Consider the following 25474-nt stretch of genomic DNA (forward strand, 5'->3'; position numbering starts at 1 on the left):
TAAAGATATGAGGGGGTGGAGAGTAAGTCCAAGGGTTAAAGAGACGTGGGCGGGAGCTTGCACTGGTTCGTTGCGGCCCAATCAGGCATAGCGTGATTGGACAGCACGAGGATCTTCGGTAATGTGTACTTCCGGATGACTGTTAGTCTGAAGGTTTGTGTTGGTATATATTTACTTAAGAATAACTCTCAGCTGCTTCATACGAGCGGATTGAGTTTTATAATATTATTTTGGATTTTTTGAGGTGACTTGGCCTCAGGCAAGAGTTGCCCGGTGGCATTGGTATTAGACAATATATACTTCCAGACTCGATTCTCTGGTGGTGACCCCAGTGGACACTTCAAACCTGTGTAATATTTAGACCAATTTCGCATCATCTGTCCCTAAAATGATCCTTGGACTCTACTAGCTTGAAAGAGTATTTCCAAACCTTGGAGGTCAAGGTTCAAAACAGATTTTTGAATGCCGAAGTGAGGCACGTCTAAGTAATTGGTCACTATCTTTCTCCAGCAATTCGGAAATTTTGCCATCTATCTTAATCTTTCACCTTCCAAGTCTCGAGTTTCCTTTTTACACAACTCTCTCCCCTCTCAAAGAACCCAAGACTTACTTTCATTTCTTGACTCAAAGTTTTCCTTATCGTAGTCGAGTCCTCAGCCTGTTCTAACTCCCCGAGCATCACATTGTTCAAGCAGCTCAAAATGCCGCCAAACAGGACCTCAAAGAGAACCAGTGTCCGGTGGGACACGGAGAAAAGACAAGTCTTGTGCTGCCTATACAGATTTCTCTCTTGGGAGAAGCAGGCCCTTTGTCAAGTATTCTCTGAGATCTTTCGAGAGGATCTTTCCGAGCTAGGCATCATGACAGATTTGTCTTACCCCCTGCTTCACACGCAGTGGTCTGGCATGCGAACGGAAATTAACCCCGTGTGGTTTCATGTTCATGTCAACACCGGTTTTCGGAATGATGCCGAATGGAAGACGCGGATCAGAGAGATAAAAGAAACTGCCAACCGACTAGGAGTCTCTTTGCTAGAAAAAACACAGGATACCATCGATAAGTCAAGCCTCCGTGGCTTCGATTATGAGGATGACAAGAAACTCAAAGGATACTTTGAGTCTGAGCTGCTCTCGGTAAGAACGGAACAGAGATAAACGCAGTGGTGACGAGGGTTTCAAAGATCTTTCTAATATCGTTCTGCACATTGTAGGGTCGGAACCTGATCAGTGATCCTACACATCAGGCTGAACAGTCACCAGAACCACAAAGCAATGACAACCAAACCTTAACACGAAACTCATCTCCTGAAGCAGCAATTGGGCAAGAAATTGAATGTCTTGTCTCTAGCAATGGCAAGATATGTGCCTGGTGTCACAAAGAAGGAGCAGCTTGTTTAGAAGGCAAAGGGCAGTCTTCGGATGTCATGGATTTGGACCCTGTATCTGCCAAAGGAAGTCTGTCTACAAGTTGTTCGCCAGAAATTATTCAGGAATGTGTGCCTCTCATCCACAACGAGAACGAGCGTCTTCCTGGAGTTTGTTCAGCCGAAGATATACCGCGTCTATTGTTTAGGTGGTCGAATGTTGACTCCCAAGGTATCAATTCTCGGGCCGGATTTCGAGCGGGCCTTTTCGCAAAGGGGGACCCGACGCATATTGATCTTGATCAACTCACCCGAGAAGAATTTCTCAAACTATTTAAAAAGCATGTCACCAAAACGAAGGTGCCGTCGCCTTTCATTTCGACGTTTACCCTTCCACTTTCACCAGTCCACAGAGCCCTTCACAACCAAAAAGGAGCGATTGTCACCATAATTGACTCATCAAAGCTTGAGAGCATGGTTGTAAAGGCTCAGATACTGGTACCTCTGACAGAAACAGAGACTAAAAGATGGAAAGGATACGGAGAATACCTGATTTGGCGGGAAATCCCTAAGGCTGCAATCGCATGCGTCTTCACCATAAACCAATTGAAATCAATCGCCAGAAGATTTACAGACATCGGCAAATTCCTCCAGCTGAAGCTCATCAGAAGCCGAAGATTTAGCGGCATGTACTTGTACTGTGAACTCGCTCGCAAGTTGAAGCACACAACTAATCATTGTCGGACCCTGGAAAGACTGGTGACGCGCCTAGGCGTACCACTTGAGTACAGGGCCCTCACCATCAACAGGTTTGAATTAGCCTGGACGAGGAGATTTGGTGATAATCTCAATATTGAGCTCGCCGAAGATAGGGCATCTGGTGATGCAATAGAAATCGAGGATGATGTTGAAATGGCAAACGAAGAGATTTGGACTCGTCATCGATCCGACTATAAGGGGGAGGAACAGTCTGGCGCATCGACATATGTACCTTCGCAGACTGACCTGGACCACAGCTCTGAGAGCGAAGAACAGCAACAGGAAGAGAACGACTCTGCTTCCCCAGAGGCCCCTGCGCGCCGTCGTGACACGTCTAGTCCACCTTTCTCGACCCGAGATTCCGCTGATGATGAGCCCTGGAATTTTCATCAGGATTTGAGGAAGAAGGAATGCCCTCTGAGAAAGAAGAAATGACACTCGAGGAAGGAGTGCTACAAGACGTTGAATTGTTTACGCCCTCAACCCACAGTTCCAACCAAACACAGGGAACACAGGAGACAATGCTTATTTCCCCATTTGCAATTGATCTAGAAAGGCAAGCTAGTTGGCCACCATTGGACCACTATGCTTGAAAATGGCAACAGTAAACGAATTGAGATACCGCCGAGATGGGGAAGCTTGAGTGAGAGAAACTGACTGCTATTGCATATGAACAGATGAAGTGTGATTAGCACAGAGCCGTGATATCATTGAGGTACCAGTAGGAAAACCTCAAATTTACCTCACTCACATTGTCCTTCTTACTTTAAATTTGACAAGCTGACTATACTCCTGGCATGCATATTCCACATCCCAGTAGAAAGTTGGCAGTAGAAAGGGCAAGATGTGATGTTCAGCGAGTACTACGATCGAAGCAAGAATGAACTGTACAGTCCTAGCCGTACGACACCAAGCTTGCAGTAAACGGAAATATCGATTCCCCCTAGTGTATCAAATCACAGCTTGAAAGCAGAAATCCGAAGAAATTAAACATGCAATATCGAAAATAGACCCGCCCCATAGTCTTTATCGCCTGGGACGGGCGTACGGGTTTCCATGGCAGGAGGATCGATGAAATATTTTTGCTTTTTGTGTGGATACACATTCTTCAGCAAGGTATCTGGGACATGGAAACTCGTAAACTATCCCGACCCCGTCCTAGAAATTCCTCTATATCCAGTTCAAACCGCTTCCTTCGCCGTTATTGTCCATTCCGAGCACCCAATTTCTTCAAACGCTTAGAACTTGGCGAAAGACTTGACAGCCTTACCAGTGCGGGGCAGAACACGCAGAGTGTTGAAGCGGACCTAGAAAACGCATATTAGATATTGATCAAGCATAAAAGTAGATACAACACATGTTGTGCTGAGGACGATAGGGTCGCGTATTTCAAAACTTTGAGAACGTGACCCCAACGCCATACAGCAGCACTTCATGGGCCGTTTCTTTTCTTGAGCGAACGTACAGTCTTGGAGAGGGGACGGCACTGGCCAACGGTGACCCAGTCACCCTCCTCAACACGGAAAGCGGGGGAGACGTGAGCAGCGAGGTTCTTGTGGCGCTTCTCGTAACGGTTGTACTTGGGGACGTAGTGGAGGTACTCGCGGCGGATGACGATGGTACGGTGCATCTTGGTGGAGACGACACGGCCGGTCAAGATACGGCCACGGATGGAGACGAGACCAGTGAAGGGGCACTTCTTGTCTATAGGAAATTGTTAGCGATTGGAACCTGGATCGGCTGGTTAATCTTCGAGGCGTTTTGGTCTTTTTTCCAAGGTATGGAGGCGCATATTTCGTAACAATCGAGAGCATTGTCGCTTTTTCCAGCAACACATTGTCGTCGCACCATTCAATTGTGGTCGCACAATTGTAATCGATGCTTCCGTAGCCCTGGTTCCACCCTGTTCTTTGCCTCCCTTCACATTCTCGAAAAAGACCAAAATTCCTGTAGATTCCGTGCCGGTTCAAAAGTTCGTGGATCGTGCATACCGATGTAGCTGCCCTCGATGGCGGTCAGAGGGGTACGGAAACCGAGACCGACCTCCTTGTACCACCGGCGAGTCTTATCAGCCTTCTTGGAGGACTTGGCCTTGCTCTTGGAGTTCAAGAAGATGTGAGGCTGCTTCTGGAAAGCGCGCTCGGACTGGACGGTCAACTCGGTGGCCATGGTTGCGGTTGTTTTCCTGTCGACGGAGGAAGCGGGTGTCGAAGAGATTGGCGGGTTGGACGTCGAGAATCAGGAAGTTTCGCTAAAGGCGAAAGGTTTGGAGCGGTGATTATTGTGTGTGTGGCCACTAGCCCTATTCGGGACTAGCACATAGCGGGTTAGGGCTTTCCCCTTATATAATCGACAATCTTACATAATCTCAAAACCGCTTTGTTTATAGTCACGTGCGCAAGAACGCGCCTAGGCGTGTTTGGACTACACGGAGTTATCAAGAGGGGAATGCGACAGCCTTCATCTGAGCTCTCTCCCGCCACACCCTTTAATAAGACCATGCTTGGGTGATCATTTGATACTTTGAGGGTGTCGCCATCATGTCCTCTCGACCCGATTCAGCGGTCACGCGCCCGCGCTCTCGTCGCTCCATTGCGCATGTGCCGCGATCCAAGATGACGTCTGGACTGGATAAAGAGAATGCGACAACAGATATCGGCACAGTGCCACCATTTGGGACCAACGGAAAATCTATTACGAGGGACAAGAAGTCCCGAAGTAAGAGTTTAGGTCCTGGCGGTCTTGATGCTCTGCAAAATTCAAATGGCAATCGTCGCAAGGTAGCTACAATCTAATCATTCCCCGCTTATTCTGGCATTGAATAACATGGACTTGGATGTCTTTCAGTCAACAGCATCTTTTCCCCTGAAATCAATTCTGAAGCCCACAGTGCCTGTCTCGCCAGTGCGCAACATCCCATCCTTCGAGGAAACCCGCCGTCGCACCCCAGCTCGAGATGCACCTAGCCAGGAAGTCAATGCCGATGCCCAAAACCAAGAAGGTCTTTTAATCGATTTTGCAACCCCGTCTCAACCCCCTGTCTCAGACCCCGATGACACATCCAACCCGTTTGATACCTTTAATGCGACCTCAGCCATTCGCGATGAAATGGCTGCAACCAAAGAACGTGACGATAAGGAACGTAAGGAACGTGAACGCCAGAACATTTTAGAGAAGCGCGAGGCGCGACGGAAATCAATGGGTTCGTTCTGGCCTTACGAGCATGTCGAGGGAAATTACTAAACTTGATGTACTAGCAAATCGCCGTGTGTCATTCGCACCTGAAGCTACTCTTCATACTTGGAATGTTGTTGAGATTCCCGATGACTCAACCTCATCATCTGCGGCAAATTCGACCAGACGTGCTTCTTCAACTGCCGGCGCTCAGGGTCAACGACCTCAGCCTTCTCCAGAGAAAGAAGCCCCCTCTTCCCCCGATGGAGATGCAGAGTCCGACTTCGGCTTCTCACCAGTTCGGCAGCAGGATCTCGAACAGATAAGAGGCCAATCCATGTCCTCCAGAGAAGATGATGGTACCGCGGGCCTTTCTTCTAGTCCTTTTAGTGGAAGCTCGGTTTCTGGGAGCGAAGACACAGGGGCACAGAGTCTGGCCGGCGATGACGAGGATGACCATTCTTCAGATTCTGACGATGAATTCGATGCGGAGAGTACCGCAATGAGTATGGATGATATGACTTCCCGCTCCGCAGCGACCATGCAGTCGGACGCAACCGCTAGTTCTAGCTCTAGTGCCAAACTCAACGAGGCGCTGCGCCAAGCTGCCAGAGAAGCCGGGACACAGCTGATTGATGATGGAAATGGAGATATGTCTATGGAAATTGCAGATGAAGAAATTACGGGTGCTTTCCAGCCTTGGATCAAAAAAGGTCAAAGCTTTGACTGGGATGATATCAGTTCTCGGCTTGACCAGGAAAATGTTGACCCGTCAAAGGCTGCATCCGCCGGAGAGTATGCAGGGTCAGAAGGGGATCAAGATGAAGAACTCAGCATGGATGTTACCAATGCTATTGGGCGCATTCTGGGAAATGGCCGTCGACAAAGCGGCGCCCCTCGCAAATCCCTAGGCCAGGAAACAACCTACGACGACCAAACAATGGAAATGACTACCATGGTTGGCGGAATTGCGCAAGGAAACGTTGCTCAGTTTAACGAAGATGATACCAATGAGGATGAAGAAATGACCATGGAGTTCACTGCAGCTGTTGGTGGCCTTTTGAATAGATGGCCATCTCAAAACTCGCAAGATCCCGAACAGCAGAATTCATCCACCCCAAAGTCCGATCGTATGGACTTTGAGCGAGACAATGACTCTGATGGAGGCATGGACATGGAAATGACTGGCGCGATTGGTGGTATCCTACCACCTGGGCACCCAAGTCAAGACAGGGACCAAGCAAAGATGCTCATGGAACTTGAGACAGAGTCAGGACAACTTGGGAGTTCGCCTTTTCAAGAGAATGTTCGACAATCACCGGCAAAATCCCCAACCAAGTCCCCCCTCTCACATATTGCCGCTGTGGCATCTGAGAGCGGCAGCCCTAGCCTGGCAAATATTCGGTCGCGACCATCGCGACGTAGCTCTGCCGCGGGCATGAGTATGCCGGGGACACCCACATCAGCTGCTCAAAAACGATCACCGTCAGAGAAACCATCGACACCCCCTAAACAGTCAACGCCCCAGGTAAAGCCTACAACGCCGGGCAAGACCCCTCCATCCGCCAATGTTAGCTTTCGAAGCGCTTCGCCTAAAAAGCTATTCCGGCCCGAGCTTCAACAGTCTGCGGAGAGACGCAAGTCTCTCCGTCAAAGTATATTTGAACAAAATATGGCCACTGGACAGTCGACTCCCCGTATTGTCTTGCAACCCCGAGAGGGTCGCCGCTCCTCAGGGCTTGGGATTGATAAAGAGGGTCTTGGATCCCCCCGTGTAGCTGCGATGCTAGACGAGCGTCCTTCGCTTGGTGAAAGCACCCCGCAATTCACTCCCCAGCAGCCCTCGCGAAGCGGTGTGCGTTTTGAGGATCCATTGAAAATGCAGGAGGATGAAGACCGGGATCGCGAGCAGGAAGAGATGAGAGAAGATGGTCATATCCCGCCATCCCAACATGGAGATGGCGATGTGACCTCGAACCTAAGGGAAATGATCTCAAGCATGAGCCCAAAGAAGAGTAAGATGGGCAACCGAAAGAGCCTTCACGTCGGTGCGACTCTTGGCATCTTAGGCAAACGTCCTCTTGAACTTGATATGGACGACGAGGAAGCTGAAAACTCCCCCAAGAGGCTCCGTGGCCGGGAAGTCAGTCCAGTGAAAGGTGTGAGGCTGCTAGCACCAACAGTCGGCGATGAGACACTTCGCCGGTCGATTCGATCTCCCATTCGGAGAGCTCGCAGCTCTTCGCCACTTAAAGGCAGCACTACTCCCAATTCGATTTCAGAACTTCAAACCCCCACGAAGACGGGAGCGACCCCCATCAAAAAGGGAGTTGATGCCCTGCATATTGCTTCTGATCCTCAGCAACCTGAACCGGAAGAAGAAGAGGCCTCGGCTCAAGGCCAAGACACAGACTTCGAACCGATTCAACTTCAGGATTTCTTAAACATGACTAACATTCATTTTATGGAACTCACGACGACCAAGAGACGGCACACAACTGCCCCCGGAAGTGCTAAAAAGAGGTTGTCCAGACGATCGAGCGAGGTCGTTCCGAAGGCAGGCACGATCACCTTTGATGATTGTGTCGCCGCTGGATTCTGCACAGTCCCTATGCTTGAACTATACCAGCACTCCTGCCGTGAATTGAAGTCTTATATCTCTGAAGGTAGGCAGGTGATTCGGTCTATTGAAACCGAAACCTACGCCGAAAATCCGCCTCTTTTCCAGGAGTATGTCACGGCTCCTCCGGACATTCGCGTCATTATGGATAACCAGTTCCGAAATGTCAAGACCCATGCACGACTGCTCAGCAAAGCCACGTGGTATGAGTGGCGCATGAAGCTTCTTGAGGGTCTGATGCAAGGTCTTCATCGCCATGTGGACGATATGAAGGCCGATGACGAATTATTGTCTAAGCGTGAAGAACTTCTCGGTAGCACCGTGCCTTCGCTCTTGGAGAAGAACTCCTTGCTAGAAAATGAAGCAAACAATCTGCAGCGATTGGTGGAAGAGATGGAAAGCTGCGATCAGGATGAGCTGCGAGGAGCACGTGAGAAGCTGTCCAGTGTTGAAGATGAGATCGAAGCAAAGAAACGAGAACTCCAGCAGCTGCAGAATGAGGTCCACGAGAAAACTGTCTCAATTGAAGCTGGCACAGAATTGCGTGAAGAATATTTGGCTCAATTCCAAGAGGCTGAGCGAGTCAAGGAAGAATGCCGAGGGTGGAGCGCTCGAGATATCAGTGATCTCAAAGCTTCCGTCCACCAGATCGAGTGTCAAACCGGGTGGTCTATCACCGCTGCATCGACATCGACGGAATCCAATGATCCCATGTTGACTATGTCATACCGAGCCCAGCTGCAAATCAAGTTCCACCCTGGAGCATTCGCCACTAAAGATTCATCCAGCACCCAGAAGACTAACCTCCCTCTTGAGTTGACCTTTACCAAGAGCAAAATATCTCCCATCACCTCGTTGGTCTTACAATCCTTGCAGCAGCACCTAGCTAAGGTGCAGCAATCTAAGGTTGCGCCCAGACACTTGCTCCGTTTCATATCTTCCGCATGGGACCGCACTATTAGTCTCGAGAATGAGGCTCGTATGCTGGAATTCTGCGGTGTTACTCGTCTCACCCTTTCCGATCCAAAGAATGACCTCTCTCTTCGTGCCCGTTGTACACTCCTCGGCAACACCGCTATTCCATCTACACCAAGACGTAAGGGTGCTGCGGCTAAGAACAGCGGGGCTAAGCGAATTGACGTCGACTTCACTGTCCGCACGCGCGTTAACCTTAACGATGACTCGCAGGGTATCGGGTCCTTGGATTTTGACATGGATGTGGTTGCGACTAAAGTCTATGGCTTCGGTTCTGGTAACAAAGCCGGTCTACCAGACAAGGAGATGCAAAATATTCTAGGCAAGGGGCTTGACAGTGGAGAAGCGGGAGCTCTTGGGAATGGAGTTTGGTGCAAGGCGGTCCAAGAGCTCACAGGATCTGTGTTTTAAGCTGATGATAGGGGGCTGTTTATTTATTTATTTTTTTTTTTTTTCTCTCTTGATACCTCGGGTTTCTTTAAGGCGCTTGGAGGTCATTGGATTGGGTATGGGGCAAAGGGATTTTTATGTGAACCGGGTATCTCTTTATACTACCTCGATGACTATGGCGAGCGTTTACCATTTCAATGCATATCTCTTCTTCGGAATTGTCATAAGACGCGCTAGTATCCCTGATGTCCTCATCCATCCATAAAGTTCTCAATTACGACAAATAATCTAATCTGGCACTACTCAGGTATAGTCATTCGGGATTTAACTTGTAAAAATCCATATCATCCAATTTTTCTCAAACAACGACCAAAAATGCATTTTCACGCTCATATTACAACCTTTGCATGCTCCCAGCCCTCAAAAACAACGCGCCCCAGCTCCATCATTCCATGATTTTGTAAGACATTTTTACAGATTCGCAAACGGTCGGCAACAAAATCAACGAAAAGCATCTGTCCAGTGGAGGTATTCAGGTAGTCTAGAACATACCCATGAAATTATTCGAGAAACCAGACTGAGACTGATTCGGATCCTGGTCCTGATCCTGCGGTTCCGGCGGCATAAAGTTATACCCCATAGTCTGAGTTCCATAACCCATAAAGCCAGTAAGATCGTTCCCAAAATTATTATTCATCATTGCCTCCGGATCCATCGGTCCATTAAGGAAAGAGTCCTTATCTAGGATTGGCAAGGAGGTTTGCTGCATAGAATTTCCTCGGAAGAGGCCTGCCCATAGATTTTCTCCGAATCGCCAGTCTGCTGTTAAGGGAACTTGCCATGATTCTGGGATCATGGTTCCTGTGCCGTTGCTATTGACTTGCGAATAGGGACTCTGGGTATTGTCGTGTGGGGATGGTGCTGTTGATGCTGCGTGATCTTGTGCTAGTTGCCAGGATGGGTAGGTGTTTCCAAATGTCGGGTCTGTGTCTGCTCCGCTGAGATCACTTAGACCGAGACCGGTGGGGTAGGTGGGTTGTTGGTGAATGTTGGTTGTGGTGCGGAAGTCGTTATCGCCAGGGCTCATGGGAACAACAACGTATCCGGATGAGTTGACTGGTGGGAAACCTTCAATAGCTTCGGGGATGCTGGGATCTATCATATCTTGGTGGGTCGCGGTTGATGAGTTTGGAACGGATGGTGCAGTTGCTTGAGGCTGGTGAGCAGCTGGGTTAAAAGATCGATGGGTCGGACCTCGGTGGCGTAGTTTCGGATGTGATGCTCGGAAGCTTTGCCTCTTCGATTCTGAGGGTTGGTCTTCCTCTTCTTCGTCATTGAAGGACCGAGCCCGTTTCTCGTCTCTATCGACAGCTAGTCTTGCGATGCGCTCCAACGTGGCACTCATTTGAGTCATGAAACCTGCATAGCTTGCTGGGCCATCGCCCGATACGAGGGTCGCAAAGAATGTTGCTGCCATGTTGAGAGATTGAAGATCTTCTTTCACGGCCGGACTGCGAGTATCTCGAAGAATATTGGAGAAGATGGTTGCTGCTGAGAGAAAAACATAGTACAAGAGAGACCTGAAGTGTATGTTAGATATGCAGTAAGGTTGAGAGTGATATGGTGCACTTACCAGAGCCATGCAATGTCACCCCAAGGCATGTTATTCACCATTTTCAGTGTATCTCGTGCGGCTGTCACACAGATGAGGGCGGATTTTGAAGCGAATGCTTTGCTAAGGGACTTTAACTCTTCCGAATCTCCCTCACGATTCATTATTAAAAAGTTTAGCAGAAGGGGTATCCGGTGGATCATGATCAGGGCATTATAGTAGACGAAGTGGAGACCGACAGAGGCAAAGCCGAACAAGAAATCAGTTTCGGCACCCTTCAACTTCGGTACCTCGGAGAAAGGGTAGTCTTTTTTCCACGCCTCGAGCTCAGCACTGAGCTCTTTGACGGTTTCATAGATTTTATCCGGCTCCTTAAGCAGGGACTTGGCGGAGTACAGCCGGCAATAAATGCGACTTTTGATAAGACACATGCGACAAAGCTGGCAGAAGAAGTGAATATTTGGAGCCACTTCGGGGTCGTTATCATCCTCTGTTAGTTGTGGAAGAGGAACATCGAAGTCATCGGGGTGTTGAGATGGTGCGTTTCCAGCCCTTAGACATGTACTAGACAAGTTGTTAAGTGAATATGTATGACGGCATGGGCCAGGATGAAATTAGGTACCTTTGATCAACTGTAAAAGCCACCCAGAACACACGTCGTCTTTGCTCTTGCTGAGCAGGGCTCAAATCTGGTCTCTCGATATTACGGTGAAGTCCCATTCTCTGGCACGACCGCATTGCAGCGGTCATAAATGGTAGTGCAGACTGGGTGCCAGAATTGCCCCGAAGAAAGAAACCCTTTCAACAATGACTTGTTAGATATAGAGCGGCGGAATTCAGTTGGAAAAACATACCATGCTGATCAATGCCTGCACACTTAATAGATCTGTACGCCGCAATGCCAGTTCTGTAAAAACAGACATGGCATTTTTAAAATATAACCGGGCCTTTTCACGATCTTTCTCCGGCTTCAGGCTATTGGAAAATCGGTACTCGTAAGCCAAACATATGACCATGTTGATACTAGCCCATCGGGCAGCATCGTCACATGTCTGCTGTGTATACTGCCACTCTACCATCTTCATGAACGAGGCTTCGTGGAAAATTGGGAACAAACGATTCGCAGTTCGAAAGAAATCCTTAATGAGAGAAAACACCTCAGATCTTGGCGGAAGTGGTTTATAGACTCGAGAGGCAAACAGATCATGGAAAACATCTGGACGCCATTCATTCCATGGATCACCATGGATTGAATCAGTAGAAATGATGCTCATGAAACTAGTGTCCCCAGTTTTGTTCTTGATCCACTCGATACCACCCCGTGATAAGATCGAGAGTGAACTGCAGCGTCCTGGTGTATGATGTTAGTGGCATATAGAAAATCATAGCTACAGCTTAGAGCGGAGCACAAACCGAAATACTTAGAGTCATCACTTCCATGACTCTTAAACAGAGGTGTAAGGGCAAAGTCGCCACCACTAGAAAAGCGCGCAATTTCTGAACCTTCAGAGAGATTTGACACGCGGCCAGACGATATAGGACGATCATCCAACTGTTCATTTTTGTCCTCATCATCTTCCTCGTCCTCGTCCTCGTCCTCGTCCTCGTCCTCTGAAATGGCATCTTGGCCGATATCACTCTCATGCAAGACACCGGCCGCCACCAGCAGGGCTTCAACCCTCTCCAAACGATGTTTTAAAGCCTCAACATATTGATCACTACTAGAATGATGTCAGCTGAGCTCAGTAGAGAGATATAGATTCCTTTATGAGTCATGAACAAACGAGCAGCATCCAAATATAAAATAGGGTTGTGGCGAAAATACCTCTGTAATTCATCATCCTTCTCCTGTGGCTGCGGCTGTGGCTGCAGCTGTTGTTGCGAAGGAAATATACACTTGGTCTTACGTCGAATACATTGAACACAGACCATTTGAGGTCCTTCGACCTCGCATTTGGTCTTTTTCCGGTAACACATATCGCAGGCCTGACCCCCCTAAGTTAGCGTTTCGGCACATCAAAGACATCGGGTCTCCCCGGAATAGAGCAACATACCCTTTGGCTTCGTCTCCGTACACCAAAACCCCCGTGGGACGCGGAACCGTTGGTGGGCATGGTGGAGTCGATATTCATTGCATCGCGGGGGATTATGCCAACCGGCCGGTGCATTGCGTTGTGCATTTCCCCCAAAACGGAATTTCACCCGCGGGAGTCATGCCAAGGCCTTATTGCTTATTGGGTTCTTAGGTGCTCCTGCTAATTTGTGCGGAAGCTCTTCTTCTTTTAGCGCGAACACTTGGACCCTTGGATATTCAAAAGAAGGGGTTTGATGGAGGGAGTTGTCGTTGGGTCGGAGTCTCGGCATGTCCGATTCCCGGGCGGGATTTTTTTGTGTGCTGCGATTCTCTGGGGTACTTGGGTGGAACCGGCTCCCTGGGCCTGATAACGTGGGGTTTACATGTACCCTGAGGTACCGAGGTGCCCTTTTTGCGGCTGGAAATCATTCCGGAGGTTTCATTTTGATGGTCTATATGAGACTTCTGGAAACTAAGCTTATCACCTGGTATTGCGTGCCTTTAACCAACCATTTACTTTCCGGATATTGTCCAACGTGGTCTACAGGTCATGTAGACCTGTACCCCAGGGCTTGCTTGCATCATGAAGGATCTGCAACTGAACAGGTTCTGGGGTAGATAAATGGGGAAATTGATAAGAAAATGGAACTTATCGTGCAAGCCCAGTCAAAGCAGAGACTATCTTAGCTTTCATGTTGCTATCGCCAGCTTCAAAGGCGTCACCTGCACTGACGCTGACAAATGACCCCGCACCATTGATGGACATATATCTCCAACTAGCGCAGCACCGAGGCTCATGGTTAGCACCTGTAAAAGAACCTAGGTATTCGATAAAATGCGCGCTATCACCGTGGGAATCATCTCCATCGGAGATATGGGACTGGGGATGGCGAGACTGCTCAAGGCCCATGGTTACCGGGTAGTCACGGTCGCAGAAGGAAGGAGGTACGGTATATATGCCTAAGGTTCTCTAAGGTTCACCTGCCATTTATGCTATGCACACACTAATACTGTCTACAGTGAGCATACCCTGGTGCGAATCAAGGCAGCCGAAATAGAGGCGTTGCCATCTGACCAGGAACTAGTGGTCCAGGCGGACTACATCTTATCCATTGTGCCTCCCCGAAACGCACAGCTCACCGCGGAGCGTATTGCAGGGGCCGTGAAACAGCCAGATACAGTGACGAAACGAGAGGCACTGGAGGAGGTGAACGACCGGCCGAGTCGCAGCCCACTTTACTACCTCGAGCTCAATGCAACGCCCGCCCGATTGGCGGAGGAAATGGCAGTACTTTTTGAAACTGACGCAGACGCGGCCACGTCAATCGGGCCATCGGCTAAGTGCCACTTCCTCGACGGCGGAATCATTGGGGGCCCGCCTGCACAAAATGCGGACGGAAAGTGGAAGAAACCCAGTGTGGTGCTTTCGGGTGCGGTGGACCTGCCCTCCACATGGGCAGCACTCGCTGACGTCTTGAACTTGAAGCTTGTCTCCGAGCGGGTTGGCGCGGCGTCCACTCTTAAGCTGTCCTTTGCGGCGCTGACCAAAGGTCTAACGGCGTTGTCGATCTTATCTTTCTCCACTGCGCAGCGCGAGGATCTCTTGCCCGAATTACTGGAACATCTCCAACAGTACTCGCCGCACACGGCTGCGCTGGCTCAATCCGGTGTGATTGGCATGAGTCCTAAAGCCTACCGATGGGTGGATGAGATGCGCGGTATTGGTGAAGCTTTTGACCGTGAGGGTGGATGGAATGGCGTCGGCAGCAGTGTTTATGGAGGCTTTGCAGAAATATACCGAACAGTGGCCGAAGATACTCTTCTCGGCCACGAGCGTGTTGAGGCGCGGCAGCGCGGGAAGACCGTGGAGGATGCGGCCACGGTCATAGCGAGACGTCAGCATCAATCAAAAGTCGGGGAGGATCACGACATCGGACCTATGTCATAGGTCCCTGGAATGGAAAGAGGAAGAACGACGATCCCACCCGACAGTGAATATTAACCGTATACGGACTACGGATAGAGTAGAACCAGACCTCGGGACAATGGGGCCCAGAACTAGAATTGGGAGCAAATTGATTGATGAAATATAATAAAACTGGAGACAAGCAACACACCAAATGAAGACGGGACGGTGTGCCAAGCTTCGGGTGTAATTACACTCGTAACTGTAACTCAGTCCGCGTCATCGCACGCTTCAGAGTGGAGTCCCCTCCAACTTCCGCGACCCCGTCACAACTCACGGAGCGGAGACTAGATGGATGTTCCTAGTCCCTTGTGAATTGTTGAGCATGTTTGGACCCATGAAAATCTTGAAAAAAAAACCTAGTAAACCTGGGGATCTAAGATCATATAATGTTTATTTCCACAACCATCTCCTCCATGTGATATAAAACGTCTCTTCCACTCCCAATCCACGTTCCTTCCCGTCCAGAGCGGTGAAGCGTCGAACGGACGAACCAGAATCCGCGATCACGACATTTCTCCATTCTATCAGATCATCGACTAGTTGATCTCGAGGCTCGAAGCTCTTGTCTTCCCACCCCCTTGTTGCCCCCCTCTTCCGTAACGCCCCCTTTTTCTGACTTTTCATGGGGATTCTTATCATCTGATTCGTGATACTCGACGTGGCGCGGTATGCGAAGTTCCCATCTCTGTGTAAGGTGATCGTGGCCGAACTTTTGCCCCAATAATCTCAATCCCCCGTGTATTGGTCTTGTCATTTCGTACAGGCTGGCTTATTCCGGGATCGTCCCCTCTCTTTCATCTGATCTGGGGTGACCGTGGTCAACACGATTGGAACTGGGAAACTTCCCAATCCACAACCACTCACGTTTCTTCCCTGTTCACCCCCTCCTGGGTAAGTGCCCTAAACGCAAGACCATACGCCATCGTTGAGATCTTTGGGTTCTGGCTCCTCTTTGACTTTTGGGCCTTTTTTGCTTCTTTTTTTGGTCTTTTTGTGTTTTTTCCCTATTTCTACATTGCATACCCCTCAACCATCTTCTTTCCTTCATCATGCCTGAAGAGCATCTTCTTCCACCTGGCCCTAGTCCTGCTTTTGACAAAATCGAGAATTTCAACTTCTTGTTTAGTCGGCACGATCCATCGGCCAAGACTCGACAGTATTCCCTCGACACTGACACCGGGCTGGTCCCGTTTGGCAACGTGAACATGGATTACGATCAAACTGAAGGCATGGGCGGTTTATCGGTTAGCTCCTACGATAGCATAGACGATGACCGCTCTTCTCTGGATCTCCGGGGTTATCCCTATCATGGTATGTACAAAAACTTTTTTTTTTTCTCTTCTCAAGCTTGGACTTTGTTGCGAGAGGTTGCATCTGTTGCGCCATCATCCTGCGCTGTGGTTCGTGTTTACTGTGTTATGGCTTGGGGTGGGAGGGGCCCGGGGGGAGATTGAATATGCCCCCCCTTGTGCAGTGATGAGTTTTCATTTGAATCCCATTTGCCCGTATTCCATTCATGCCCCGAATTTCGTGGGGGGGAGCATTCTTGGCCCCCAGTTAATCTGGCGTGGTTCCTCTCTGGGCTCCTCCCCTGCCAGCATCAAAGTTGCCTTCCTCGGTTTTCATGCCCGATTTTTGAGTTCATAAAGCTCGTGCCCATGCTATGCAACCCCAGAAACATCTGGACTGTTGCGGAGTGACCTATCTCATTTCTGGAATGAGATCATCGGGTTTCTCCCTAGAGGCCCCTCAGCCCAGCTCAATAGCGAGCACGCAATCCCGCATGAAAATGAGTGCACAGCCATGGCAGCCTGGTTTGACCGGGGCTTAACTTGCACATCATCTCCCCCTCCCCCTTCTTATGTTGAACCCTGGAGTTTATTTGATGCAAATTATGATCGTGTGCATGGTCCGGGCGGCTCCCTTGATAGGGTTGCGGATCTCTCTCTCCCCAGCTTACGGATGAACCTCTCCATGATATTGACCTTGAGTCTCAACCAAGACCAGTGCTTACTCCATTCTTCAGCTCCTACTGGTGACAAGTCCATCAATTACTCTATTCCCGACCACATGATGCCGTACTCGGCTCACTCCATCTACCCGCCTGTTCCATTTGCGCCCGACGAGCTTGGCCATGCTCCGGGGAACATGACCCCGTCGGACGTCTCATCGTCCATCTCCCCGCCCAATGGCCAGATGGGCAACACCAAGTACAGCACCTCCATCCCTGGGGATCGCATTGCTGCAGCCCTCGGCCAAGAGGAAGGTGTACGCTATGCTGCTGAAGAGGACCGGCGCCGTCGCAATACGGCTGCCAGTGCTCGCTTCCGCATGAAGAAAAAGCAGCGCGAGCAGGTCCTGGAGCGTACTGTCCGTGAGACCACCGAGAAGAACGCCTCCCTTGAGGCTCGTGTGGCGCAACTTGAGATGGAGAACCGTTGGCTGAAGAACCTCTTGACTGAAAAGCATGAGGCCTCGGCCCGGATGCCGCCGCCGCCTCTGGATAGTGGTGCCTTAGAACCTAAAGCAGCCGCTGGTCGAGGTCAAAAACATATCCAGCCTAAAAAGAAAGGCGTGGGCACAGACGAGTAAGCGCTAAACTGAAGTTTTGTGTTTTGCCTGCCTACGTTTTTACTTCATGTATCATCTCTTGATTCCGCGGTCATCGTCGATTCTCGGAAGATAACACTGGTGTTTGCGTCCGTTTTCTTATTATTACTTTTTGGATTTGAGTTCAGCCTCTTCCTCCTCTCTACATCCCATTATTTATCAAAAATGGATCTGAGTCCGAGGGAAGAGACAACTCCCATGACGATGTCACGACCTTACTCTCTTATTCTCGTTCTCCGCGACTCGGACCTTCCCTTCCGACCGTGGCTTCTGCGATTCTTAGGGATGGTCTCTACTTCTGCTCTTTACCTTTCGAACACGATCGTTCTTCGAAACATTATCTCTATCATCTGATCCTCCCTCTGGAGCTTTCTCCATCTCTACTCTCCTCTACCTAGGTTTTATATTACCTCTTCTTCTCTTTCCCCGGCCTTCATCTGTGCTGGTATATCTTTTCTGTTTGATATGATTTGACCATCTTTGTGGGAAACGATGTGTCGCTCTCTCCGACCCCTCGGTCAGACATAGGAGACGAGACGTTGCGGGTGTGATGCGGTGTTGTGTGAACCACAAGTTGCCCTTTGGGGCTGGGCTTTCTTGAAGGGGGTTGGGTTTAATGTGCTCTCTTGATCTTTTCTTTTTGGGAATGCTGGTTGCGCTTTACATTTTATTTTGCTTTTCATTTGGGATTGAGATTGCTATTGGCATACATATATAAGAGGTACAGACCTTTGTTGCTTGGACCGGAATCAAGAGTCCTCACATTTTCTCTTCACACATTACTACCATCGTAGATGTACCTACCCTGCTAAATACTGTAGTACTTTAGGAAATTGTATAATGTACTGGAACCTCTCCTAGGCAAACATACCCACCTAAATGTAGATCTACCTGCTATCTTCATCCCCAATATACTATATACTACCAACTACAAAGACCAAATTCGTAAAGCACAATTCCATTAACACCTAGTGAATTACCCAGCTCCGACCCTCCTATCAGGCCGAAGACCAACAGAAACACTAAAAAGCCTAGCACAAGATGGTATTACATTAGGGAAAACACTAAGGCAGAAAAACAAAACCACAAACCAGAAAAGAAAGTACCCGTGCGTATTTCCAGTCGTGAATGTTCATGCTCCAGGACAAGAAGATAAACTTGGAGAATCAGGGTCTTTGACCCACACCAAAGTGGACAGGCAGAACAAGCACGACCCACGGGTATTGGATCACGACATAAAGCAGGGTCATCATGTGGATGAAAAGGATACAGAGGCGAGGGACTCAAGATCCAAGCTGCAGCCATTGCGTGATCAGTTCATGCTGTTTTGTGAGGTCATGGAGCCAGGAAAGCCCGGCTAGGCATAACGTAACCCACGGTAGTCATGACATGATCAATCACGCGAGTGGAAGGAGTGTGAGGTTGTGAGACACCGCTAGGGTGTCGGAAGATGCCGTTCGAGAAGCTTGGATAGAAAAAAAAAAAAAAGAAACAAAAGAAAAGTATACTGGTATCTTTGATCTTGATCTTTTTTTTTTCCCTTCTTAAACAGCGATAGGCTCTCGCTCCTCCTCACGACCACGAACCTCACCTTCCAACGTGCTCACTCCATCCTCGCCATCCTCGTAGTTGGGGTGCTGGTCAGCAGGCAACCAAGAGTCACGGTCTCCAACCATAGGAGCATCCTGCTGGGAGAGATCAATGCCCTCACGGTTCTTGATGTTGTTACGGTGGCGCTGAGAGAGAGTACGCGAGCGCTGAGACAGACTCGACTTAACCACGGCCTTGGAGTTAACCCAGTTACCAAGAGCATCCTCGCAATCCTGGATGATGGCCCTGCTAGCGTCGTACCCATCGTAGGCCTGGCGAGTCTCACCGGGGGTCACGGGGGTGTCATCGATCAGGTCGAGGAGGTGCTTGCCGTAGCCGGCGACGATGGCGACCTTCTCGCAGTGCTCGCGGAGGGCATCGAACTGGTACTGGAATGCGGCCTTGACCTTCTCACGGGTGATGTTGGACAGCTGGGCCTCGGCAACCAGGGACTCAGCTTCGGCACGGACAAGCTCCTGCTCCAAGACGACGATGCGGGGCGAGTTGGGATCCTTGTACTTGAGCTTGGCGATCTCGTCGGTGATCTTCTGCTTGCCTACGCAGCGGGTTAGTTCCGGATGTTTTCTCCGGGGGGAGGGGACTGGGGGTTCTTACGGTCTCGGCTGGGCTGTACGGAGGCCTCGATGTTACGGATGCTCTTGATGGTGACACGGTACTGGTCGTAGCGGTCGACGAACATGTCCTCCAGCTCACCGATCTCGTAGATCAGCACACCAAGCTTATCCGTGACATCCGAAACGTCCTCGTCGCAGGCCTCACCCCAGAGGGAGAGTTGTTGCTAATTGGCGTTAGCTGTGATGCCCGGTGTGATTTGGACTGCCAAAGATGGCAACATACCGCGACCTCCATGCGCTCCCGTGCGACAAGCTCCATGCTGCGCATGGCGTTCTTCTCCATCTTGACTAGCTGCGACAGCTTGCGCGCAAGGTCGGGACCGAAAGCGCCGGCGGCATTTTTACGGAAAGCATGGCCTGATGAATATTATTAGCCACTAGTAATGCTGGATCGGATCGTATTCTCCCTCGAACTCGATGGCGCGATGTCTAGGGTATTTGGAGCTCTTGCTCTCCCGGGGCGGTCGGGAGGTGCCCGGTCAGGCTCCAGCGTCGCCCAATTCCCCAGACACCACGCGATCGTGATCGATCGGAATGCCAACTTTTCTCACTCACCCAAGCCACCCTTTCCGAGCCAGCGGTTCGACTTGGTAGTCGACAGTGGTGGTGGGGGGTTCTCGACCTGCGAGGCGGTCGGAGCGCGCGTCTGGCGCATAGAATAGGTGCGATGCATAGTGACGGAAGTTGCAGGTAAGGTAATCAGGGGAAGGGAAGGAAGGTGGTTTGGTTTAAAGAGTAGAGTTGTACCTGCAGAACGACAAAGTTAGAAAAGAAAAAAAATTCACCGTGCCTTGCGACCTTGCGCAGTAGTGACGTGTGGTAAATGGGAAAGAGGGGCTAACTCACCACGGGATGTGACGGAAGCTGTACTGCAACCGGAGGGAAAAGAGGATTTGATGTGGAATTTTTTTTCTTGATCTTTGTACTCCGTAGAGATAAAAGGAAAAAAGAGATGTGAAAAAGGTGACGTCGACACTAGGGAAGCTTAACCAAATTCGGGATGGGAAATGGAGAGTTCGTTTTGAAAACGAGGTTTAAAGGTTCGCGAGGATTGCATAAAATTGAAGTGCTAATCCACCTACGAGTGCTAAACCAAGCTTATGCCCCTAATTACTGCAGAGCGTGTCCCAGGCAACTCAATTGGGCGCTAATGGTCCCAAGATCCAATAGCGCTGATTCTGCTGGAGCGCGATTTGGTTGCATTTTTGGTGTTCGATCGCCGACGTCATCGTTCCCCGTCTGATGTCATGGACCTCCCATCTGTAAAGACTTATATCATGGATTCACAGCGTTGCATTGGTTGGGTCAGAATTCGCTTGAGAGAGGCACAAGGTACTATGTACCTCGAGTCATCGAGTCCAAGGGTTCCCGAAGATCGGTGGGGAGCTCGGTATGCCAGAACACTGCTTATTTGGCGGATCGGTGGGGGAGAAAGCAGATCCTGTTCCAAGAACCACCGTCGGACGCTAAACACAGCAAAGACCATCAGTCGAACACCTGGGGAATACCTGGTGACTGCAAGGGCAATCTCTTCGATCGTCATGACGCGTCTATCGCACTTTCTCCATTTGAATAAGCTTTGTGTCCTGTTGCACTGTTACCCTGTTGATTCTCCCAGCCACATCTCCAGAGTGGAGACCGATGAAGAATGTGGCGTTTTTGAGTCTCACTTGTCTCACATGCTTTCTAGAATCCTGGAGCTGGCGCTCTCCATTGGATTGATCCCTGAACATCCTAAAGATAGGGACTTTGCCGCTCTAACAACTTCTTGCTCAGGATCTGCGATTATGACCTGCGGTCAAACTGGAAGACAGTATCGGGAGATGATCATGTCGCTTCGTGATCGAAGAGGATGCTCAGCTGTTAGTCCTAGTCTTGCGGCTCACGGAGTATCCCCCTTTGACCTGGGGTCTTTGAGATAATGTATAGCCCCTGGCCACAAAATCCACGATAAGTTCCAAACGTCATGAAGGAATGATTCAGGCATACCTCTTGTTGCATTAATTGGGGCATCCCATTCCGGTCTGCGGGTCCATCGGTCATGCGGTTGTGAGGGCTGTACAGTTGATGTCCCGTATAATTACCAGGACCATTGGAAACCAAAAATTATTTTCGATGCCCGGGTGACTTTAAAATGACCTATCAGTATCGTTCTTACAGTTAATATGCACCACACCAGACCTGAAATCAACCTCTATTGATAGTAACTAGCTTCCTACCTAGGGATATGCCCAATTATCACTCGATATTTCCTGCAATCGTACAAAAACTGAGTATATATTTCCGAGAGAGCATTTGCTAGGGTGAATTCTTGGACGAAACTCTATCCTGCCTACTGCCGATATATCAAACATGTAACTGTGCCGAATTTTCAAACCATCGATACCGGAAACGAGACTCGGATATTACTTTAGGTAAATATTTATATGGGTATATCTAATATTCTACAAGAACAAACAAAGCCACTCTTGAGGCAAAGCTAGTGTACCTGAAGACCTCTCGGTGGTTCTTTGTTGGGTTAGATCATCAATGTACATTGAGGGAAATGGCACATAGATCAATTCTCTGCCATTAATAGGTAGTGGAACTGGAATATTCATATACTGCAGGTAGTAGCTAACACTTTGTCCCAGAATAAAGGCATCATGGTCAATCCTGGTAGATGCCCCGGTGGGGTTGTAGACTCACCGCACTTGTTACACGTGGTAAGACTACCCCGGGCTACCCACCAGCTCAACCTGCCGATGCCATGCTTAATATCAGCCCATCCACTGAGTTCACCTATTACATCACTTTCACCAAGCCATCTGTTATGTAGAATCTCACTTCATGACGATATTCGTCCAACCACGATCACGATGCACATGAACGACATGAAATCATTCCTATGGCTTCTACAAGGGACCACCGACAAAAAAAACTTTAACGTAGCATACATGGTCAAAGTCAAACCCAAGACACCGGTTGATGTCCTTCACGGCTCGGCGCAGATCGATTCCCGAAAAGCCACGGGCCCGTCTACGCGCTACTACCCGGAACTAACGAGTAACCAACCTGGGCCCTGAAGAAAAAGCTTAGAGACGGCTTTGCGGAGAAATTTCCATTCTCAGGGTCGTTTTGGGTATACAGATTGCCAGTCAATTCCGTTTCAGAATAGGACTCGGCTAAGAATCCTGGAACAGGCCAAGTTCTACACCAAGTCTTGGCTTGCTTTGGGCATTTTTCTTTGGTGGGATTCTTTCCCCAAGGTTGTTTTTCTTATACCAAGACCCCGCAAATATGAGGATCGACAGCGTGGGGTATTACCCCTTCATATTTGGTATTTCATGGGTGGGCGGGATGACCTCTGCTCCGTGTCTCTTTTCGACTCCGTCCACGCGCTAGCGGTTTTTGGAGTGATATGCTGCTAGTTGATATTGTTTCCGATCCGTTGGCCTCATTCACTTATAAAGTGGAGTCTCCCTGGCGTGGAAGTAGAGTGTTATTTGAAGTTTGGGACATACTATTGTGTTTGTTTACATTTTGAATATCTGCAGGGAATTGGCAACATGAGATTCGGCTACTTTGCTCTTTTGGCTGCCGCATGCGTAGCAGCCTCACCACTGAAGAATGCGAAGAAATCTTCTTCGTTCGAGTGTCAGTGCTCAGTCTACGATGCCAAGAAATGTTCCAAAATTGATGACTTATGTAGGGTTCGGGGCCAGTGAATCCTCCGCTGAGTTTGGGTCCGGCAATATTCCTGGTGTCTATGTGAGTTATACATATACCGAGATACCTGGTGATCTATGATTCTAATCAACGATGACAGGGAACCGACTATATTTTTCCCAGCACAAGCGCCATCCAAACTTTGATTGACGATGGCATGAACATCTTCCGTGTGACATTTCTCATGGAGCGACTAGTCCCAACTACCATGACAGGGTCCTTTGACGCGGAGTATCTGAGCAACTTGACATACGTACGCAGCTACCCATGGCCCCCGAGTCTCCGTTCTACTAGAGATTGACTAAGATAGGTCGTGAACTACATTACCGAAGCAGGTGCGCACGCAATTTTGGACCCGCATAATTTTGGTCGATAGTAAGCCCAACTCCACTGACTTCCGCGCGCAAACTCAAATATCGCCCAGGCTGACATCTTGACAAGCTATGGCTCGATCATCACAAGCACATCGGACTTCCAAACATTTTGGCAAAATGTTGCAGCTCAATTTGCGTCAAATTCGTTGGTGATTTTTGACACCAGTGAGTCCCTCTACCACAAAACCTGAGGTTACCCATGTTTATATCCGCAGACAACGAATACCACGATATGGACCAAACCCTCGTCCTCGACCTCAATCAGGCCGCAATCAACGGTATCCGTGCAGCAGGTGCAACAAGTCAATACATTTTCGTCGAAGGCAATTCCTACACAGGCGCCTGGACCTGGACTGAGGTCAACGATAATCTGGTTGACCTCACCGATCCTGAAAACAAAATCGTCTACGAGATGCACCAGTACCTCGACTCAGATGGTTCGGGTACCAGCGCCACCTGTGTCTCAAGCACAATTGGTCAGGAGCGCGTGGAGTCTGCGACGCAGTGGCTTATCGATAACGGCAAGGTTGGGGTCTTGGGTGAATTCGCCGGTGGTGTTAACACTGTGTGCGAGGAGGCGATTGTGGGGATGTTGAATTATATGGAGGAGAACTCCGCGGTTTGGAAAGGCGCTTTGTGGTGGGCTGCGGGTCCGTGGTGGGGTGATTATATCTTTAGTCTTGAGCCGCCAAGTGGTGTGGCTTACACGGGGATGATGTCGACCTTGGAGCCGTATTTTGCGTAGATCCCAAGTGTGGAGATGCCGTGCGGAACTGGTGATATACTGCGCTGGGAAGATGCCTGTGGCCTGTGTATATAAATAGTACTATTGTATACGAGGCTAATACCTATATGGCTGTTTGCTTGGTATCTGCGAGCTCTTTAGGGCTACAGAGGGTGTTAGGGTAGTGCCGGAGACGTAACCATTATCCATCCGGTAGCCTTGAGCAACTTGATATATATCGCAAGCCCGATGCCAATGGTTCAAGTAGAGACCTGCCTAGTATCTACAAGCTCGACTAGTAGAGCCAGGTGGAAGTACAGATTCATCAGAATATCCTAGATTTGTTCGATATAGTCAGAGTCTGAACGATGAGAGAACTTGTAGGAACACGGTGCGGCACGTACAATAAACAACGCTAAGCCCGAATTGGCTATAACCCAGAAGCCGCCTAATTCGCCAGTTGATATTTGTGATCCATCCATGGAAGCATGGAAGAAGCCTGCCACGGCATCAGTCTTGGCGGGTATGCATTGTTTATGTCATAGCCGTGGCTGATGTCCACGCAAGGTTCGGCGCAGTCGCTATGTAACTGCCTAAAATCTCAGATCTAAGATATGCATAGGTTCGGGAATTACTCAGTAGCCATGGATACTAAGCCCCAGAAAAGTTTATTTTAAAATAAATATAGAAACTAAATGAATGTGGATGCCGAAAAAATCAGCAAAGACCCAGAAAACGTGTGTGGTTGTGGAGAGAGGCGCGGCAGTCGGCATTCCCGCCAAGAGATTAAATGCAGAAGCCTAGACAAGATCAGATGGACTATTACGCAAGCTGGGGTTTTCGGGGCGGAATTTATTGAGAAAATAAGCTAACTTCGTTACACTTATACTTTTTTAT

The 25474-nt window shown here is 49.3% G+C and overlaps 8 protein-coding genes across 8 annotated transcripts; 5 read left to right on the forward strand and 3 right to left on the reverse strand.

Moving 5' to 3' along the window:
* Nucleotides 1-860: 860 nt before the first annotated feature.
* On the forward strand, nucleotides 861-2557 carry N7484_003194 (uncharacterized protein; the record flags this gene model as incomplete). Its single annotated transcript, XM_057113614.1, has 2 exons — nucleotides 861-1133; nucleotides 1211-2557. The coding sequence occupies 2 exons, from the start codon at nucleotides 861-863 to the stop codon at nucleotides 2555-2557; spliced, it is 1620 nt and encodes a 539-aa protein (XP_056973754.1).
* Nucleotides 2558-3360: 803 nt separating this feature from the next.
* N7484_003195 (40S ribosomal protein uS17) lies at nucleotides 3361-4291 on the reverse strand (the record flags this gene model as incomplete). The annotated part of the gene is made up of 3 exons (XM_057113615.1): nucleotides 3361-3429; nucleotides 3588-3826; nucleotides 4114-4291. 3 exons carry the CDS (start codon nucleotides 4289-4291, stop codon nucleotides 3361-3363), a joined length of 486 nt encoding a protein of 161 aa, XP_056973755.1.
* A 371-nt stretch (nucleotides 4292-4662) lies between these two features.
* N7484_003196 (kinetochore-microtubule binding complex subunit SPC105) lies at nucleotides 4663-9302 on the forward strand (the record flags this gene model as incomplete). The annotated part of the gene is made up of 3 exons (XM_057113616.1): nucleotides 4663-4902; nucleotides 4970-5324; nucleotides 5380-9302. 3 exons carry the CDS (start codon nucleotides 4663-4665, stop codon nucleotides 9300-9302), a joined length of 4518 nt encoding a protein of 1505 aa, XP_056973756.1.
* Nucleotides 9303-9822: 520 nt separating this feature from the next.
* On the reverse strand, nucleotides 9823-13061 carry N7484_003197 (transcription factor domain-containing protein; the record flags this gene model as incomplete). The annotated part of the gene is made up of 7 exons (XM_057113617.1): nucleotides 9823-10861; nucleotides 10915-11457; nucleotides 11516-11691; nucleotides 11748-12244; nucleotides 12307-12614; nucleotides 12719-12888; nucleotides 12948-13061. 7 exons carry the CDS (start codon nucleotides 13059-13061, stop codon nucleotides 9823-9825), a joined length of 2847 nt encoding a protein of 948 aa, XP_056973757.1.
* Nucleotides 13062-13802: 741 nt separating this feature from the next.
* Nucleotides 13803-14915, forward strand: N7484_003198 (Dehydrogenase multihelical; the record flags this gene model as incomplete). Its single annotated transcript, XM_057113618.1, has 2 exons — nucleotides 13803-13912; nucleotides 13988-14915. The coding sequence occupies 2 exons, from the start codon at nucleotides 13803-13805 to the stop codon at nucleotides 14913-14915; spliced, it is 1038 nt and encodes a 345-aa protein (XP_056973758.1).
* A 1070-nt stretch (nucleotides 14916-15985) lies between these two features.
* On the forward strand, nucleotides 15986-17528 carry N7484_003199 (bZIP transcription factor; the record flags this gene model as incomplete). Its single annotated transcript, XM_057113619.1, has 2 exons — nucleotides 15986-16247; nucleotides 16963-17528. The coding sequence occupies 2 exons, from the start codon at nucleotides 15986-15988 to the stop codon at nucleotides 17526-17528; spliced, it is 828 nt and encodes a 275-aa protein (XP_056973759.1).
* Nucleotides 17529-19090: 1562 nt separating this feature from the next.
* On the reverse strand, nucleotides 19091-20444 carry N7484_003200 (Eisosome component PIL1/LSP1 family protein; the record flags this gene model as incomplete). The annotated part of the gene is made up of 4 exons (XM_057113620.1): nucleotides 19091-19692; nucleotides 19752-19935; nucleotides 19995-20128; nucleotides 20327-20444. 4 exons carry the CDS (start codon nucleotides 20442-20444, stop codon nucleotides 19091-19093), a joined length of 1038 nt encoding a protein of 345 aa, XP_056973760.1.
* A 2875-nt stretch (nucleotides 20445-23319) lies between these two features.
* On the forward strand, nucleotides 23320-24598 carry N7484_003201 (glycoside hydrolase family 5 protein; the record flags this gene model as incomplete). The annotated part of the gene is made up of 6 exons (XM_057113621.1): nucleotides 23320-23407; nucleotides 23463-23521; nucleotides 23580-23732; nucleotides 23790-23854; nucleotides 23921-24018; nucleotides 24069-24598. 6 exons carry the CDS (start codon nucleotides 23320-23322, stop codon nucleotides 24596-24598), a joined length of 993 nt encoding a protein of 330 aa, XP_056973761.1.
* Nucleotides 24599-25474: the final 876 nt, after the last annotated feature.

Source organism: Penicillium longicatenatum, assembly GCF_028827895.1.
Source record: "Penicillium longicatenatum strain IBT 33135 chromosome Unknown contig_2_segment0_segment0, whole genome shotgun sequence".
In the NCBI taxonomy this organism is placed as follows: domain Eukaryota; kingdom Fungi; phylum Ascomycota; class Eurotiomycetes; order Eurotiales; family Aspergillaceae; genus Penicillium; species Penicillium longicatenatum.